Source organism: Anomalospiza imberbis, chromosome 6, assembly GCF_031753505.1.
Source record: "Anomalospiza imberbis isolate Cuckoo-Finch-1a 21T00152 chromosome 6, ASM3175350v1, whole genome shotgun sequence".
Taxonomy (NCBI): domain Eukaryota; kingdom Metazoa; phylum Chordata; class Aves; order Passeriformes; family Viduidae; genus Anomalospiza; species Anomalospiza imberbis.
Window position 1 is genome coordinate 50,958,647 of NC_089686.1, and position 19,857 is coordinate 50,978,503.

Here is a 19,857-nt window from a genome sequence, read left to right on the forward strand (position 1 = left end):
AATTCAGAACTGATTTCAGCTCTTGGACCTTGGAGCATCCAAGAGAATGCCAGATGCTGTGCTGAGATGATCTGCTAAATCGTTTTGCAAGGACTCACTGAAGTGTGATAAAAAGGGTCAGTGGCACTTACACACTTCATCTCAGAGTCCTCTGCAGATGTTTTTCAAGGGAGCAAGATTGAGGGCCTGATGGAATTTCTATGGAAACAGAGCTTATATGATTTATTTATTACTTATTTATGCATACATATATTCAAACGCTGACTTCCCTTAATGGCATAGCTTGGAAATCACCCAATTTCAGGGGACTTTGTTCGTTGGAAATTGGGGAATGTGAAATGTTTGCTGCTGGTCAGCAACTCCAAGGTCCAGCAGTTCTGCAGAAAACACTGACAAAGTGCAGTCGGAAAGTGGAGTGTTTGTTGTAGCAGAATATATAGGCTAAATTGAACCCCTTTTGTATTTGGAGTTGCATAAGTGTTATTAGACATCAGGAAAGGACAGAACTGCAGCTTTCCAGTGACACTGGAACTGAGTAACTGTTAAAATAGATAGAAATGATGGTAATAAGGCCTTTTTTAACATTATCCTGTGAAGGATTAAGAGGAGTGGTGGGGGCAAGGCATTCTCATATCAGTCCAGCATCCTGGAGGGAGAGAGGATTGTTGAAGCAACCATATTCTACTGAATGTTGCTATCAGTGAAGAAAGCTGGAATTCAGTTTTATTTGTTGCATGTTAAATGCAAGGCTTGTCATTAATGCATGCCTAAAAAAGGTTGTGGGAAACTACTCAGAACTTTATAAAATATGAAGTGGGATAAGGAAGGAGCTGGAAGTTCCAGATGACATTGTCATCTGGTTTTCAGGGTATGCTGGTCTCAGCTTTGATTTCATCTATTCAGAAGCTTAAAAAAAATTCTTGCTGTAAGAAGGGCAATGTGGAGAGGTGTTTTAGCATTGCAACATCCATAGTTTTTGGATGGAGTTTTATTTTTTTTTTGGCAGTCCTCTGGTGTATCTGATAGTTGCTTTGCATTTCTGGAATGCTGAATGCAAATCACACCATTTTCTGACTGGGTTTTTGCTGTTTGGTGTTATTTTAACTGCCATGTTTACCATGCTACAGCTGGGTATTAAGAGACATAAAGGAGCTGTGCCTGAACCTGAATTTGTCTTGTTGTGGCTTCCCACCCAGGCACAGGACATTTTCCTGCCCCCCTGCTCCATGCAATGTGTCATGCCAGGACATGGATGCTAGGATGGTGTATGCATTGCTGCCTCTGCAGTTCTTGGGGTCTCTGTTAGCATAATTGCATGGTTTTGGGTTTTTTTCAAGCATTGTCTAAAAAGGAGGATTTGTTCAGGCCATTGAGCCTGAAACTTTACACTTAAGCATCTTTTACTCAATTGTTTGGCTGAAAATCTCCATTAGGGTAATTCTACTTTCTGGCAGTGCAGCTAATACTGCTGCAGTCATAGTGAAACACTCTTCTGCAAACCTGATATTGGAAGAATGTGTGTCCTCCTTTTATAACTTCTGTAATTTATAAAATGAAGAATGCTTGGTGTAAAGCAGGACATTTTTATATGTGAGGTTTTTTTTTTCTTTAATCATTGTTGTAGACTATGGGTAATGCATTACTTTTACAAGACATAGTAATTTCATACCTGAGGTACTTGAACAGCATAGTTTTAATCTGTGGAACATCAGCCTTTTGTAGCACATAACCTAAGAAAAATTGTAAAAGGCTGATGCCACCAGAAATGCTTAATTATAGGTCCTTGATAATGCTGACATTGGAAAGGGAGCATTCTGCATGCCTTTATTAGCTGTTCTGTCTAACTCTACTACAGTGTTACTATCTCCTAAAGACTGTGAATTAATACATGAGATTCACATTTTTAATGCAATTTTCATTGCAATACTCTTGGTTTGTATGTAGGTCAGAATGTAGGTTTGTCCTGGATCTTTTTTTTTTTTTTTTTTTTTTCTCTTTTGGATTGTTAAGAGTGATATAAGAGAAGGGGTTAACATTTTATAAAAGTGTATTGTAGGAGAAAATGAATTTTCCTTGTAAGAGGCTATTGTTTTTGTTCTATAGCACTATTTTCCTTGTGGATGACCTATTACTGTTTAAAAGATTCAATTATCTATGTTTAATGTTTAACTATAGTGTTCTTACAATAGAGACCTTTGTTCGCCAGAAAAATAAAGCCTAGTCAGTAGTTTGCTAAAGTACTTTGCAAAAACAGCTTTTTGATTTCAATGCGAGTCTTCAGTATCTAACTAATGAAAATGATTGAATGCACAGGAACTAATTTCCCAACAAGCAACAATTATTAGAGAGAAATATGGCACTGAGTAATGTTGTTTGTCTTGTCTACCTCTAAACGTTGAAGTGTGTGGCAACAAGTGTGACTTCTCAGATATTCAGGAATAAATTATGGTTCTCGATGAGCAAAAATTAGGTGGTTAATTTTCCTACCATAATTTTAAATACTGCTGAGTTGCTAAGCAGTTCACTTACACTCCTCCCTTTTTCTAGGCTTTATATGCAAATTTTCAATTTCAGTGCTCTATGCATTGATGTTTTGCATTAGAAGAGAGTGGGAAAAACCAAGCTGTAGACAGTGGATTTTGCATTTCTTTTTGAGCTGTCTGCTTATATATTTCTGTTGAAGTTTGTGTGAGCCAGAGTTTTGCAATTTTTTGTGGACTGCATTTAAATCCTCTGAAGTCAAGTTTTTTCAGTTAGGGCAGGCAGACTTCCATGGAACATAGTGGGAGTTTTGTATGGATAACTGCTGTGAGAGTATCCTCCACTGGATGCTGTTAGGTGTTGTTTTGAGTGATAAATTTGTTCCAATTAGGTAATCTTTGTCTTTGCAGTGTTCTGGATGATGAGGGGAGCAGCCTGCGTCAGCAGAAGCTTGACAGACAGGTAAGATTTTGGAGGAGGACCTTCTTGCTCCCTAAATTCTGAATCCTGGAGTAATGAAAACCCTGATAAGTGATAGAAAATTGCATCCTCTGAGGGATGCAGAAGAGAGATCTGTAGAGGCTGAAGTTAACTCACAGGTCTAACTTTCATTAAAATTTGTCTTCTGACTGTGGTTTGAGTAATTCCCACTGCCTTGGACTTGTTTTAAGCTGTTGTACAATGTATTTGTTACCCCACTGATGGAGCAGTCACACCAGCCAACAGAGATTAACCACAAAGTTTTCATTCAGTGGATTTAGCTCTTGTGGCTGTAACTTAGTGGCACTATGTGCTGTGTTGTCTATTTTCTGACTGCATTCCTACATGACTTGTACAAGGGAGTCAGAACATGAAATCTGAGGGAATTGTGTTATCAAGCTTTAATGGGAGTTGAGGTTTCTGATTTTACTTTGATTTCTGTGGTCCCCTTCTAAAAAATGTTGCCATTTTTATAGTTAAACCTTGTGAGTTTAATTTTATCCTTTTCTATTGCCACTATTTCATCAGCCTGCATGTCTACCAGCATCTCATTTTCAAATTCAGGTACTATTTATGCCATAATCCTGTACTTAATTCTGATTATGGTGGAGTCATTTTGAGGTGTTAACACAACTTCGTGAGCTGAAAGAGTTCACTCTCCATTTTTATTCCTCAATTTTATTGCATCTCCTTCCTAGAAGCTAAAATATCACTGTACAGAAGCAAGGAAAAGGTAAGCTAATAGATAAATAAAATTAACGGTTCAGTTCTCTGAAGTTGTGGAAGAAGGCTCAAATAAGGTCCCTGTGGTGCCACTGGATGCCAAAGGTTTTGGTTGTCAGCAGGTCTAGCTGAGAAATTTAAGTATTTAATTAAAAAGTTAATCTATTATAGCTGTTAAATTAGACTTGTGTCCGGTATTATCACTCGATTCTAGTTTGCAATTACCTGCTTTTAATTTACAGAAACTGAAATTGGCATCTCTGCCTCATGCCCTTGCTTACCCTCCCATTGCTTCATAGCCAGCATTCTCACACTGTTGTTTTCCCAAGGGTTATTTCCAAGCAAGCTCTGACAGCTGGTGGGCTGCTCAGAAAGATGTATTTTAATTATTTGCTGTTTTCAGCAGAAGGTGTTTCAGCAGTGGGTTGGTTGTGTTTTTTTGGAAAAATTTCCTGTAACCCAACATCCCAATCTCCCTCCTGCCAACTGCCGCTGCTGTGGAGCCGGGGAAGGGATAAAGCTGACCGTTGTTTTCCATCCTAGGCTGCTGCTGTTTGGAGTGCAGTAACAGATGCTTTTCTCTGTCTTTTCTCCAGAGAGCACTGCTGGAACAGAAGCAGAAAAAGAAGCGCCAGGAGCCACTGATGGTTCAGTCCAATGTAGAGAGCCGGGCAAGGACGCGCAGGACTAAACATTCGGAGGAGCAGGCCCCACTGGTTGAATCCTATCTCAACAGCAACAGCAGCACCATATATCATGGTACAGATTGCCACCTGCTGCAGGTGTATTTGCTGAGAGTACTAGTGTGGTGCTCATTTTATGCTCAGGAGAACAAAGGCTCTTGTTTTGCATGTTTTAGTAAATCATTGATATCCTTCACTTGTGTTTGGGGATAAAACCATGAGAATTTGCAATTGTACCTTAATGGGAGGGAGCAATGTACCTAGCTGCCATTTCAGTGCTGAACTGGGAAAGAGACAACTTGTCCCTTCTCTGTGACTATTTAAGTTTCTTCAGCCTTGCTTCCTACTAAGTAAAGCTGATGGGTTCCACTCTGAATGTTCCTCTGCATGTAATTTTACTTAAATCTGACAAAGGTAATGATAAATTTGAAACCTATTAACTGAGTTCAGCCAGGACTGAATATAGTAATTTCACAGATTCTGTGTTTCTGCAAAGTCCATTAAAACAGGTAGAGAAGAACATTTCAAACTTTTAAAATGTCTCCACTTTCTCATTAAAGATTACAGGATCCAGTAGGGATAGAGTCACTTCATGTGTCACACCCACAGGGGAAAAAAATTATAATGCCATTTCTTTTCAAAGACCTTAATAATCAGAAATAAATCCTAAGAAAGCCAGGCATTATTTAGTTCTGTCCTCATATCGCCCATGCTTTTTGGCCCTCTTAAGATGGTATGGGCATACTTTTCCTCAGGATTTCCTAAGGGGTAGCTTGGGTAATCCTTGTCCAAAATTTTACTCTTGTAGATATCATTCCAGGTTGATAACACCTCCAAGATATATAGAGAGTGGTAATTTTCCAGTTTTCTTGTTTTGCAGATCATTAACTTGAATGCAATTCATAAGGTATTCATAAGCTTCAATAGCAAAAGGCTTCCTTCCCTGACTATCGATGAGTTTGTGGGACAGGAGCTGAATCAATATCTACTGATATTGACTGGGAATGCAGTTGGCAGCTTTCTGTGTGGGAATGGTGTTAGGTGGCAGGGTACTTAGGTTTTGGGATTTACACAATAAATTTTAAGATGCCTTTATGACTCTAACTCTGTTAAAAAAAATAGACCAACCAGTATCCTGCTCTTATACAAACAAAAACTTAGCATTCAGTTCAAATATCTGTCATTTTTACTCCATGTGCTGTACTTTTTGTCTCCCTGTTGTTTTATTTTCACTTGGTGGTCTTATTTTTCCACAAGAACAAGGTGGGTATTTAGTAGACTAACAAATTCTGCTCTGAGAAGTGCAGGTTTCAGAGTCTTTCCTCCTGGTTAGCAATTGCTGGAATTTTTTTAGCTGATTATAGCTACAGAATTTACTGTTAGAATCTGGAAATTGCATTGTTTAAATGTTGAGGTTTTGATAATAATGGGCCTTTTTAATCTTGTTTCTGCAAGCAGATAGGATGCCATAAGTGGTTCCAGATGGAGAATTATTTTTTCAACTTAGTATTATTTTAATTATTTTTTCTAATAAGTATTTTAGAAATTAATAATATTTCTCTTTACTGTCTGTTTCTCAGGGTCTGGGATGTATTTTTTTAACATTAAATTGAATTGCTTTTTAGTCTAAACAAAAAAAATAGATTTAGCACAAACATTAGTTTATTTTTTAATCAGACAAAATAGAAATTTTCTCTTTTTCCTCTTACACTCAAGAGTTTATCAAAGGTACAGAGCTGTTCTAAATAATAATATCTTATCATAGGGAGCAGGTGCTGTTTACTGAACCCCCTATATTATCAGTTTGTCAGGGTTTTAATTTTCACAAATCAGTGAAAAAGACATAATCATCCCATAACTGGTAACAAATTTCATATATGCATTAACTGAGCTACATTGTACACCAATTTGCACTGGAGTGGACTTTCCCACTATAAGTGAGATTAACTGTGCTCTCAAGGTAAAAGTGACCCTTCCTGTCATATTATACCACACCATTCATTGGAACACTTGGGATTTATTCTCCCTAAATCAGTTTGTTCTAAATTTGTCTCTCAAACCCTTTTAATATTTCACAAGATTTCAGAGAAGCAAAGAAATATAATGTTCCTCATATTCAACACGACATTTTGTTAATCCCTTGGGACAGCTCTCCTTGTAATAAACCATGCAGTTTGCAAGAGCCAGCTTAGAAGAATTTAATTACCTAGCAGGGTGTTTTATTGCCTTGTAAAATCCTTTGTTAGGCACATTGCTTTTGAAAATACTACAAGAACTCTTGAAGTGTCCTTTTTTGGTGTGGCCTTCTCTGGGAATGTGCTTAATGTCTTCAGTTCTCCAGTTTGCAGGGTACATTTTGGGGTTTGATGACCATTTTTAACTGTGGCATTGAGCTTTAGGGCTGGCGGGTTTTGTTTTTTTTTTCCCCTTCAATGAAAACATTTCTCTGTGGCAGTGTCGGATGCATGAGACAGCTGGGCTTTTTCTAAAGAACTATTCTGCTCTTTTCCATTCATTTGTTGCTGTTATGGGCATGCTGATTCCAAGTTGAGAATGGCTCTTTGATGGCACTTGATGCTCTGCTGAATGAACTGCACTGCTTGGATGAGCATGTATGTGAAATCAATTCCTGTGCTAGCAAATGCTACAGAAAGAACACTTCTTTCCACCTTTGCTCTGCTCTCTCTTTTAGCTTGTACTGATTCTGTGTAGCACAAAAGTACTTGTTGATTTCAACAAACAATTGGATGCCTGTGTGGAGATATCTCTATGGTACTTTGAGCAAAGTAGGTCAGAGATGGCATCTCAGCAATTTTCAGATGCTGGGCTTTCTGTGCTGGGAAATTCTCCGTCATACACTGCCACTGCTTATTCTGATGCCATTATCTGTGCTGGGAAATTCTCCTACATACACTGCCACTGCTTATTCTGATGCCATTAACTGTGCTGCAATGGTTCCCTCATAGGCAACTCTACTCTGCAGTAAAAACTCATTTAATTCCAGAATAATTATCAGAACTTGGAGTAGAAAGTCAGTCATTCTTCTTCTGGAATAGAACATCAGCCTGGTGAGCTACTTGTGGGTAGATAGAGTAGAACACTGTATTTTGCTAGTTAAGCTAATTGTATATTGCTAGAAATGCCATAATTTTTTTTCTTAGATTACTTCAATGCAGAGAAATGACATTGGTAGGCCAAATGGTATTTATGTTCCCTGCCAAGGGTTGCTAGCAATTCCTCTGGGTACCATGAGACTTTTAAGGAGATGGGTGCTCTTCCAGTGAGGAAGTGGCTCTGCAGAATCCACCGTGCACAGGTCTCCACACAGAACATTTCTTCTTATTTGTCCCATATTTCACCTACAGATAAAAGTCTTCAAATACACTACATGCAAGTCATTTACAAGCTACAGTGTATTTTTAAAACCCTTTTGTTGTTGACATAATGCCTAATGAACTAATAACAACAAAAGTTACCTGCAGGAACTGAGATGAATTAGGCTGAAAAGACCAACATGAGATAAAAACTCCTTGGCACTCAGGTCTATACGAGGTTAGCTTGAGCTGGAGTCCCAGCCAGTGGTAACAAAGTCATTAGCCTCTGTAGATCAGGTAGGTGGAGTTAGGCCCTACATTTATCTGCCTGCCCTTTCAAGGAATAGGTATCCTTCCACTGACTTGCATGATGTCATTCCATGGCTCTAGCTGGTACTATTTACAGTAATGCCTCATTCTCTCAAATGCAGCTCGATGCTATCTTTTCATTATAAATAGCCACATAAGAACCAATAACATCTTTTTGTATTGCTATTAAATTTAAATTCTAAATAAAAGACAACAAAGGCATTCATTCACCAGAGGAAATTTAATCCTTCTTTATAGGAGAGATCACTTACATTGTCTTCTCCTCATGTGTTCTGGTTTATTTGCAGTTCAGTGTCCTTCATAAGGACATATTGCTACCTGTTTGTTTAAAGTTTCTTTAGAATTTTACTTGCTGTTCTATAATATGTCACCGTTACATCTGCTTGCTTGTTTTCATGTATTTCTACTCAACTTATTCTGTGAAGTTTGTTGAAAACCTTAACAAACATTTTAGCCTGATTTGACATTGCGGAATTCTGCTACCAATACAGTTCATTTCAATCTAGATTGTAAATACTGAGCATTCCTGGAGCCAAATAGCATGCAGAGATACACTAATTACTGCAACAATTTAATTACATTATTTAATTACATTTAATGCAGATGCTGAAAACCCATTTTACGGAGATTTTACTTCTGTGAAATGGTGAATTTCCACTGGGGAGTGACTTTTCACAGCACTGAGGAAGGCAGAGATTTGAATGAGTGCCAGATATGCTTTCATTAATATTGCCATACTTTGTTGCAGCTGTGGTGTTTTTATATAAGACTTGAAATTAAAAATGTTTTCAGTTAGATACTCTCAGAGTAATTTTCATTGCAACTTCCAATTTAGCGATTTAGGTTAACCATGTGTAAAAAGGCAATGACTTTTTTACTTTTCTCCTCTGATATTTGGCAGCACATCTAGGTGTAATGGTTGTGTGGAGTGTTAAACAGACCTCTGATGACAATTCATAGCTTTGGATTGTTAAATTTGACGTGTCATTCTGCTATTTACCATGAATGATGAGAGAGAGTTTTCTGATGAGTATCCTTAGCTGACAGCTTTAAAAGATGAATCAATTAACTATTAATTAAAGAAATTATATATTTGCCTGTTCATCAGAAGACTGTCTCTCCATTCCTGTTTTCCACTGACCTTGGAATGAGTAGGTATTAGTTTATTTTTTGAAGAGAGCAAGGAATGTTCTTTGCAAAGGGCTGTTATACTGAGAGATCAGGCAGCACTCCAAACATCATGCGGGCAAAATACTTAACTTCCAATAAGCAGATATTCTGAAATCTTTATTTCAGCTGCAGTCTCTTCACCTTAATCTTTAAAGCATCTTTTTGATTTGTCAGCCGTCCTTACTGCACCAGTGCACTTCCAAAATAAACAAACTAACCCAGCAGCAAGGAGAAGAGTGCAGTAGGTAGCAAGTGTTCCACAGGTCTTTTTGTGGTTCTTGGTATTGAACTGTTTGAGAGGAAAGTTTAGAGGAAATGGCTTGAGAAACTCCCTTCTCTTTCCTTTAATGTCCCTCTTAAAGTGTATTTACTTTCAGTTACTACTTGATATTTAGCTGTTTTCTGTCCTGGGCAGTATCTCAGGAGCCAGGAGGTGAGGGTACCCTCAGCACAGGAAATGCCCTGGCAGGCAGAGTTCCATCCCAAAGGCAGCAAACAGGAAGGGCCGAGCTGCCAACAGCAGTCCCAGACATGGCAAGGGATGAACCAGGGCCAGGGCCCTGTAGGCCACCAGTCAGGGTGGAAAAGAGAGGCTGCAGTGCACATATCTCCGTTGGGCAGAGGAGCTGCCTACAGTGCTAGGATGCTCCCAGGAGGCAGGCTGGGTAGCAGCACCTCCAGCACAGCCTTGGGCTCAGCTGGAAGAAAGCCCATGGGCAGGGTATGGGTGGAACCCTCCAGGGAGGCTTGTCAGGGCAATTAAAGCCTAGTCATGCCCTCAAGGCTCCATTATCACAAAGTAATTATGTAATTTATCACTGTCTTTCATCTTCCTGGCATAGGTTTTTCATAGATCATTTTAGCTTTCCTTATTAGTTGTCTGCTTTCCCAAAGTCTAGTTCATTGCTATCAACTCTCCACATGCTTCCTTTGCCTTCCCCCTCCCCAGGATTAAGCAGCAGGTACTTGGGGGTTTAGAAGAATCTTTTATTTAATTCCTTCCCTTGTTCTCTCTGAGGAACTCTTAGACCAATGAGCTTTTAATAATGTCCTTAAGCAGCACCAGGTTCCCAGGTACATTGGTTCCATTTTTTGGAGCTCTAAAATACCCATCCCATTTTGCTTCTGAGTATTTTCAGGTTTGCAACATCAGCCTGGTCATCACATCCCTTTAGAGGCATAAACTGCAAGGAGCCTTAGGGAATTTATTGGCAATAAGGTTTTGGGAATCTGGAATCTGACTGGAGGTTACTATCTGAAGGAGTAATGTCTTTGATTATAAGCATTTTGAAGCAGGAATCAAATTTTTGCATGTGATCAAACAGTAACTAACACACCAAAGTCCTTGTCCATATCCAGATCCTTGTATTTAACTATTTGTGTGGTCTATTTCTACTAATAGAAATATTTAATTGCACTGTAAAACATTGTGGGTTTTCCCATCTTCAGAATATTTCTGATAGACTCCAGTGTCTTTTAAATGATTGTAGAAATACTAGACCAGTTCAGAATCTAAGTGGATTAAATAAACTAAGAATGAACAACAGCCCAAATAAGCAGCTGGACTGACTAAGCCTAGAACTTCACAAAGAAAAGCAACAAGCCATTCTTACAGTAAAACACAAGAGCTTCTCAAGCAACAGCAAGAAAAGGACGACCAATTCACAGTGAGTTGTTAAGGTATACCCTGACTGAACTGTAGTTGATCTTTCTTTGCATGATACTCGTTCTGGGTTTCACTTTTATTGTTGAGAGGATGTTGGTAAATAGAATAAATATTTGCCTTATACTTGCCTCACATACCTCATTGCCTGGTTCAGCCTCTTTCTACTTAAAGTGTTTTCCAGACAGACTGCACAATTTTAGAATTGTTTCTTCTTTTTGCGATTTTTCATTTACTTCATTCTTCGCATAATGTACTGATCAAAAGCACCCATTTTTAGCACATGGCATTTTTATGTGATAGAGATTGGTAAGTTATGATTCATAGATTTTTTTTTCCTTTTTTAAGGTCATAAGAGTGTACAAGCACTCATATCAAGAAATATGGTCATACAAATGGGAAAAAGAAATCTGCATTTTTATTCATGCTACTTTGAAACATATTTCTTATGTGAACTTCGTGTCATGAAGGCCAGATGGAAAGACATGTTTTACATTTTCATTCACTCATATAAATATATGTGGGTGATTTACAGATTTGAAAACTAACTTGAGTTGTCTGCATCATAGTTTATTCACATGCTTATAAACTGCATCATTTTAATTGCCTGCGCATTGTAGCTCTATCCCTGTAACCTGGAGTGTTGTCCATCACAGAACTGGTTCATGGAGAGGTTTCTTTTTTCCCCTTTCCTAAATTAGGCCATTGGTAGTGCAAGGCAAAGCTGGGACTGTTGGGGAAGATGAAATAGAAAAACCTTATAAATATGATTGCCTGGCAAAAGATTTGGAAAATAGACATTGAGATGAGAACTAGATTTGAGATAACAAACCTTGACTACTGAATAACTAGAAAACAATAGTATAGCCAGGTTGAAAGCAATCCCCCTTTCTGATTAAACAATGCCCTTTACCTGCAGATAGGTCCAAAGGTCACATGGAATGCTCTGTCTCACCCCCAATGTATGGTTCATCCCACACCTGTAACCCTCCCCTGAAGTATCAGGTATCTGTGACCCCATTGGCCCAAGTCCTGTTCCAGCCCACCTTGAAGCCCCCTGATAAGGTGTGCCCGAGGGACCAGACGCTCTCTTGGATCTTCCCCTGGGACCCTCACCTGGAACCCTCGCTCCTTCTCTCTCCCTTTCCCTCTCTCCCTGGGCCTGCCATGAGTTGCAGCTGGCAACTCCAAGCAGGGCCTTTCCCCCCTTTTAATAAACCACATTTTCTAAGACCTGACTTCAGAGATCTCTCATCCATCCAAACCGTCCTGGAGTCCTGTGCTCCCTACATGGGACACTGCCCTTGTCTGCCTTAACAAAGCCCTTCCATACTCAACTGTATTATGTTAACAGACTGTTTGCTGATTGGTCCTCTTTCTTTTCATCTCAGATCCTGAATTAATATTGCAATCTGTGCTCCCTTCTGTCTCCCAAAAAATACTATTTAAAATACTCTATTGAGTTCATAGTCAGTACTTGATTTAATGAACATGGATGAATAATACTGAAATTAAAGTCACATAGTTGTTTTATTTGTAAGCTTGGCATTTATCTCAAAACCATTTCTTTACATTTTTTTTAAGTTCATACTAGAGTGAAATACCAGGTCTGAGAGTCCAGTGGATTTTTCTGTTTGAAATACTGACTCACTACAGCACTTGCTCCTCCATTTTTTTTCTTGTCTGAATGCAAATTCTAGTGCAAACAAATAATTATTCTGGAAAAGGAAACTTTCTGGGTTTTTTAAGTGAAAATTTAATAATCTGGGGTGGGGAATATGAAGTATCAGGACAGATTTTCAAATCTACTCTTTTATTGTTTAAGATAATGTCAGTAGGGATTTTTAAAGCTGCCTAAATGGGTAGCTGTACTGAAATTAATGCATTTTTGAGTGACAGTCTTTGAAATTTCATTCCCATATAGCTGCATTTAAGGTTCTTAATTTATTTATCCTCTGGTGCTGCCTATCATTGTTTTTAACTTTTTGATGTCCAGTGAAAGACATAATCATATTGTTGTATCAGTGAATACTATTTAGGGAGCCAGTTTCTCTCATTTTCCTTATTCAGGCTTTCTTGCAAAAGAATTGTAAATTGTTTTATGGGCTATCTAGAGCCTGTGGAGAATGTAGGCTAGACTTAACCTCAAGGTTTCCATCCTGCTGAGAAGGGAAATTCTTGTCAGTCTGTTAGATAATGATCCAAAGATGCAGCAGAGGGCAGAGCGGAAGACATTTGATCCTCTGACAACATGGCTGGGGATAAACACTGCCTCTCTGACTTGCTTCATCTCCACAAGGGCAGCCTGGAAGGAATGCTGGTTGGAGAAATTAAAAGCTGCACATGCTAATGACCAGCTGCAGAGCGAGTGCACAGGGCTTAGAAATGGTCCTTCTTCCAACTCTCCAGGGCAGGAGAAAGCACTGGAAACAGAAAACAGGATTTTTTACTTTACTCCACATCCAAGCCTGCTGGACCAACTGAGCAGGGGAGGCTCACAGACCTGTCCCTTTGGATTTGCAGGCTGCAAGGATCCAAATCCTGGCTGGCCTGTTGACAGGAGCTTGCCTAAATGCAAGGATATGCCCTGAACCGAATTTGTACAGAAAGCAAACTTTCTTTGGTATCTGCAGACAACACCAGAGAAAACATGAGTGAGTGGGTGAGCCTTAGATGAAGTCTGCTATTTGCCAAATAGCTAAAAGCTAAGAATGAGATGGTTTTGTGGTGGAGATGGCATATTGGGATTAAATTTGGATTTATTATGGAGGTAGTACTTTAAATGTACTGGTAATGCTCAGAAATGTATCCTTTAGAAACAGAACATTCTGTGCCAATTCGTTTCATGAACCCAGGCACAGTGTCATTATCTTTGTGATTTAAATCTTTTTTTGCAGCCTCCATCACTTGTGTCTGAAAGGTCCATTTACCACAGACTGCAGCCAAGGTATATGCTCAGAATGGCTACTGAGCTGAAATCCTGTTCTCTGCCTCATAGAGTAAAGCAATGGAAATACTCCCTTCTCTGTCCTTTGCAGCTCCCTCACTGTACTTATTATCAGATACCTCTTGCTCAAAGTTTTGAGGCAAAAGTAATTCAAAAAACACCAGGGCTTTACTTGTAAGATGAATGAATGGCTGGCAAGATAGAGAAGATAAGTCTTTAACTTTGCAATTGATAATGTCAGAAAGTTTTATCCTTTGCTTATTGTTAATTGCTTTGGACCAAATAAATGGTGCTTCTGAGTGAATGAATGCACCCAGATTTAAAATGATTTAGAGAACTGTCTGGCCATTTATTATAGGTTGTTTGTAAAGTACTGAATTTAATTATAACATGGATTATCATCTTCAAAACAATTTAAAGAACACAGCCTAGTTTTTAAAGAGAGACTGAGGTAAAAATATAGCATAGCTGCTGGGTTGGCAAATTGCACCTATTTAAAGACTGTGGTGAGCTAACTCTGGTTCCCTGCATAGTCTGAGGCTGCCATGCCCATGGAGGTAGGGCTCAGTGTAGTGTTTTTTATATGCCATTTTCCCTATGCACTCGCTCCTTTGATTTTGTCCTATTCATTTCCAGTGCTCCTTTCCACTCAGCAAAGGGATTGCAGTGCTGTGATTAGGGTTGACAAAGGCAGACATGAAAAATTGGGCAGTGACAAGCTGGTTCTTTGGACTTCAAGTCTCTCCTCTAATAATTTAACGTATATCATTTGTGGAACAGAACCCTTCCTCTGCACAATGAGAAAAGGAGCGTGTGTTTGAGTACCTCAGGTGCCTGCTGTGTTGTGAATGCAGTGCTACTCATAACAGATTGCTATGCTGGGGAGGGTAGCAGTGGGTTTGGGAGCTGCAGTCTACACAGACATGGCTAAATCTGTTTCATCTTTCTCCTCTGAGAATCTCCCTGGCGTTTCTATTTCTATTCGCGTGCTTGAAGGATTTGCTGAAGAGGAAAGTTGCTTCACAGACCAGAAGCTTAGGGAGAATTTTCCCCTTCAGAGAGAGAATAGTGTCAGTCCACATGTCATTGAGAATCATTTAGTCTTTTGGGCATTTAAGATGTTTGTCTGGATATTTTAGAAGTAATTTTAGGGCAACCAGTTATTTCCCATAATGGTGCTTAGTGGACTTTTTTTATCCTTTTAAAGAAAGTACTTAATTATGGGAAAAGGAAAGGGTGGGAGGCCCATGTGCCAGGGAGAGAAACCACGGCCACCACATGAAGCCACTGGGGTTTAGCACTTACCAGTGACTAGCAGCCAATGCCAAAATCTCTTGGTGCCCACCTGTAGTTTGGGGTGTGAAGTTTGACAGTTTCTTTATGCATTTCACGAAGGCAATTGTGACATTTATCTAACTTCGAGGTTTGGTCTAGCCAGAGGAAAGAGCTATGGTGTGCGTTGCTTTCAGAGACTCAAATATTGACTTCAAAGTGTGTCGTGCTTTTAGGAAAATTATAAAGCCTCTCTTTACTTTGAAAACAAGGAACACTGCATAAATTATGCTGACATTCACAGTTTATGGCATGCATATTTTGTAGAGAGACCTTCTAAGGAATTAATTAATTTGTGTATCCTACAAAGTTGGGAGAGTTTTTAAATTCAGCTTGGGTATAATTTCACCCTAAAATGCCTGGCCAATCTACTCATCATGCTGTGTTACACAACTGTGCAAGATGTGCTTTGAAAGTAACCTTCAGATGATTCCCTGTTTAGAGAGTTAGGATGTAGCTTTAAGCATGGATGCTACAAAGTCAAAATTTTTCTGCCTTCATGCTGCCACTGTTGATGATCATTCTGGCAGAGCTTTACTATGAGGAAAAATGCTTCCTACAATAGCTCAGTAACACAATAACATTCTGATGCCACTTTTGGACTGAAAGTTAAGAGTTGATATATTATTGTGAGGAAGAAAAATGTAAGGAAATATATCTCAGCTAACCTAACACTGAGATTTTTACTCCAGCTTTGCAAATTCTGGTTTACTTGGCTCTCCTCATTGCATGACTTGTCTGAAATACCAAACTTTGCTATGTGTGCTTTCTCTTTTATGCCTTTGCAAAGTTCTCAATTCATTCTCTCGTTTCTCTCTGTTTCTCTCTTCTCTCTCTGTTTATTTTCTTTTTTGGTGGGGTACCCTAAATCTCTGAAGCAGTGCAGGAGGCTGAACAGGAAGATGTAAAGGTGGTAGTGGACGCCCATGCTCCGAAACCAACTAAAAAAACCAAGGCAGCAGCTGCGAGCTGTCAGAGTAGCAGCACCAGAAAGGAGAAAAAAGGGAAACACAAAGGTTAGCTGCATGCAGCTGCATGTCAGATGTAAATTCATTGTTTTGCTGTCAGTTCTCTCTCTTGTATTTTATATAATTTATTTGAAAATCTGAAAATTGTCAAAAAGTAATTTCCTGAAAATTTTCTGAGGTTGGAAAGTGTATGCAACTTGGTCGTGTCTGGGCATGTACAACCTTGGAGTCAAAAAATTTGTAAATGAAGTCTTTTCCCGAGGAGAGTACTTGTTCAAATTGCAGAGGAGGAAGAAAGTTCTGAAGGAAAAATGATGGTGTTTTCTTGCAGTGGTAAAAAAAAGAGAATCGCCTTAGAAGAGTTTGCTTTTTTAGATTATCTGAAACTAATCTTGTTTGGAGAAGCAGCCTTAAATTGCAGCTCCTTCTGTCCAGCTTAAACCTTCTGAGTGAGGTTTAAACTATACAAATTAGAGGTTAAGGGGCCATTTTGAAAATCAATTCAACAAAATTGAGATAACATCCTCAAAGGGGTTTTTCAAGTTATTACTTCAGTGTTGCTTTGTCCCACCTGGCTGACAAATGGGAGGTGTTTGTATAAAAATTTTTCTACAATGACTTTGTGTATGATGAGGTAGATGAAAAAAATACATTATTGGTAATAACAAAAGGGTAGGTAAAAATGACATTGCCACTTTTAGATTTACAATTTGAGGTAGGTGCAAGAAGTAATGAGCTACTTTACTGGTATTTAAATTTATATATATATATGTATGTGTGTGTGTGTACACTCACAGAAAAAGAGAGGCTGTTGTACTACATACAGTTACTTTTTATGTGGTGCTGAATGACTAATGAAATGAAATAACTTTCCAATAATTTGCAGTTCTTGAATAAGGCCACTGTAACACTGTCCTGCCTGTATTCCTATCTTGTGCATGTCCAGCAATTTCTCCACTGTTACTTCAGTGAGAAAGTAGTATATATCCTTGACAAGTCTTTTTAAAGACAGCAATGACTAATAAAGTTAATTATTGAGGTCAAAGTATTGGGGCTTATCTGTAGGGATTTTGCAGGACTTGAGCCTACCTTAGTCAAATCCTTTGCGTATTGCAGCTTAATTCTTGAGATGTGAATGTACAGCATCTCTCTGCCTGTAGCTCTTTTGGCTGCAAGGGAAGCTCTAGGTTATACAGGCTTTAGAGCCTGGGCTTGAGCTAAAGGCTGTTCATATATTTGAGAAAAGATGGTGTGTGTTAGAGGTAAAATTAACTCAATGTTAAAATTATTGGTAAAATAAATGAACAGAAAGTGAATGTTTCCCAGTTTAATGTAAAAAGTAATGACATTCCAGTGTGGTAATACAAATGAAAAATTTTATTTTGAGGTACATCTTGCTGAAGAGTAAAAATTATTTTGCCAGTTTAAAAGAAAACCTGAAAGGGAATATTATGTGAGCTAATACTTAAATCATGGTTATGGCATAGCCTTGAGGCTCTGTTTTATCTCACATAATACCTCTTTTGACATACCTGTGTCTGTACTGTGTTCGGAACTGAAGAGATTGTGCTGCTGAGTTTTTTATTATCCCACAACAGGTAACACCTAGTATTTTTCTCACATGCCAGTTACAATTTTACTCATCTTCTGAAACATCCCCCAAGGAGGCAAATGTTGGCCTATGTTAATAAAAGCAAGTTGTGTCAGTAAAAGTGAAGTCACTTTGTGTAGACTGAGAACTTTGGCATGCTGACACTGCTCCATGTGTTGGGAACTAATATTTTTAGCCCAAGAAACCTCAGCCACTGCTGCAATTCTTACTGCTCATCCTGCTCTGCTGTGGGAGCTTTTCCCTGGCCTTCAGCATTTGCCCACCAGTTCCAAATTTTCAGAGAGTGGAGGTGTTATTTGTCAATTATTTGTCGATTATAGCAAAGAAAATGCTGAGTATCTCCTCTCCTGATGTTCATGTTGATGATTAGAAGCAAATGACAGCCAGTCAAAGTACATTCAGAGCATACACATAGCACCTCATCCAGCTCATCTACTTTTTCTGTACCCTGGGATTTAGCTGTTCATTCATGTATAGTTTTACCCTTGGAATAGTATCTGGTTTACCTTTGACAGTGCTGTAAACTTGGGAGGATTGTGACTGGATTTTCAGTCTTCCGTCCTTATCAAAGCTGCAAAATATTTTTTTATTGGATGTAAAAGTAAATGCATCCTTAAAATTCCAGAAGGATTTTGCTGATAAATCCACTACAGACATAGCTGATTTTGAACTCTAGGAATGAAGAAAATGCAAATGGTAACAGACCCCTGTAGTGGAACTTGTATTAGTTTTCAGTTATTTTTAAAAATAAATGTGAGTATTAAGGAAAGATTTATTTATAACAGTATTGAATGGATTTGCTAATGACTTCAGATGTAACTATAGAAATGGATGAAGGGGGAGTTGTTTTATGCCATGTTTTAGCACAAGAGATTTTGCTGGGGGTGTCCATTGGTAATTAGAGCAAATCTTGGGAAATTTTAGGTTCTGCTTTTAGCTTTGCAATCACTTCAGGTTTGTCTCCACTCTGAGTGTAACCTTTGTATGTCCTGTAAATGAGCAGGATGAATGCTGAGGGGTAAATACACTTAACATGCTAAAATAGCATTTAAATGGTTTTGTTAGTATTTAGCTATAGTGGACCTTCCCTTTCTAAGCATAGCCCAGCTCTTTGTGTTTTAAGAAAAAAGAACACTTAGACCAGATCCTATGAATAAGAAGCTAATTCAGAGGAAAAAATTGTTGAATTATACATGAGTAGCTGTTGAAGCTGTAGTGTAATGACTGCACTCTGGTTTTAGATGTGTAATGCTTTTTTAAGTGGCTTGAAGAGTGATGAATCTATAATCAGAACAATGTGCTGAAGACAAACGTGAGAGAAAAATCAGGTTTAATGAGGTTACACTGGCATAGGAAAAGCAGTATAGCTAACTGCTCATGTCAGTGCACTTTGTAATTCTGTGATGGGTAACATGGTATTCAGCAATTTTTTCTAAATCTGTGATTATTACTGGTATTTCTTAATGGCAGTGTGCAGTGTGCAATGTGCCTATTTTTAAAAAGAACCATAATTTTTGTGGGACAGAGCCTGGAACTGCCGTATATTGATGACATTTTGTAGTAGCTTAGCTCATTAAACTGGTATTTCTGAAAGCTTCAATCATACAGTTTATTGCTTGGCAAAATATTCAGTATTGCACAAAAAACCCACCCAGATGTAACAAATGCATATGTAAAATGGTTGTCTTTCAAATGGAGATAGTGGATTAAATTCTGGTTTGATTTGTGGTGAATGGGGGTGATTCAGGATAACAGTGAACCCAGTGTACAGCATCACTGGGTGGTTCAACAGAAAAATCATGCAAATTAGTGAAATTTTTTGCAGCAGGAACCTATGAAAAGTATGCACCCTATATAATATTACAAAACCAGAGCATGTTTAGCTATCAAAGATCTTGATGAGTCTTTGAAAAAGGAGATTCATGAAAGTATTACAGGTACGTAGTGGTGTCGTTACTTTGTTTGGAAAAGTTTACAAAGAATTTACTAAGTATACAGGATAAAGTGAATTTTTTGGCTGTGTGCAGGGAATGGGGCAAATCAGGAAGGAAAAATGGAACTTTAAAAAGACCCCAGAAAAGCATGAGAAGCCAGGAGTTAATACAAAGTGAAATCTAATATGAAAATTCAGGAATCATTCTGTGAAAAGTTATT

The 19,857-nt window shown here is 38.5% G+C and overlaps 1 protein-coding gene across 15 annotated transcripts in view; it reads left to right on the forward strand.

The window, feature by feature from the left end:
- The window catches only part of TUB (TUB bipartite transcription factor), a 159,774-nt gene that overhangs the window by 118,838 nt on the left and 21,079 nt on the right, over positions 1-19,857 (forward strand). For 9 of the 15 annotated variants that reach the window (XM_068194138.1, XM_068194132.1, XM_068194129.1 and 6 more), the window contains exons 2-4: positions 2,892-2,943; positions 4,281-4,443; positions 16,002-16,139. In XM_068194138.1, coding sequence (XP_068050239.1) covers positions 2,892-2,943; positions 4,281-4,443; positions 16,002-16,139 — 353 coding nt within the window. The remainder of the gene's footprint in view (positions 1-2,891; positions 2,944-4,280; positions 4,444-16,001; positions 16,140-19,857) is intronic. The other 6 variants (XM_068194134.1, XM_068194130.1, XM_068194140.1 and 3 more) reach the window with 2 other exon arrangements.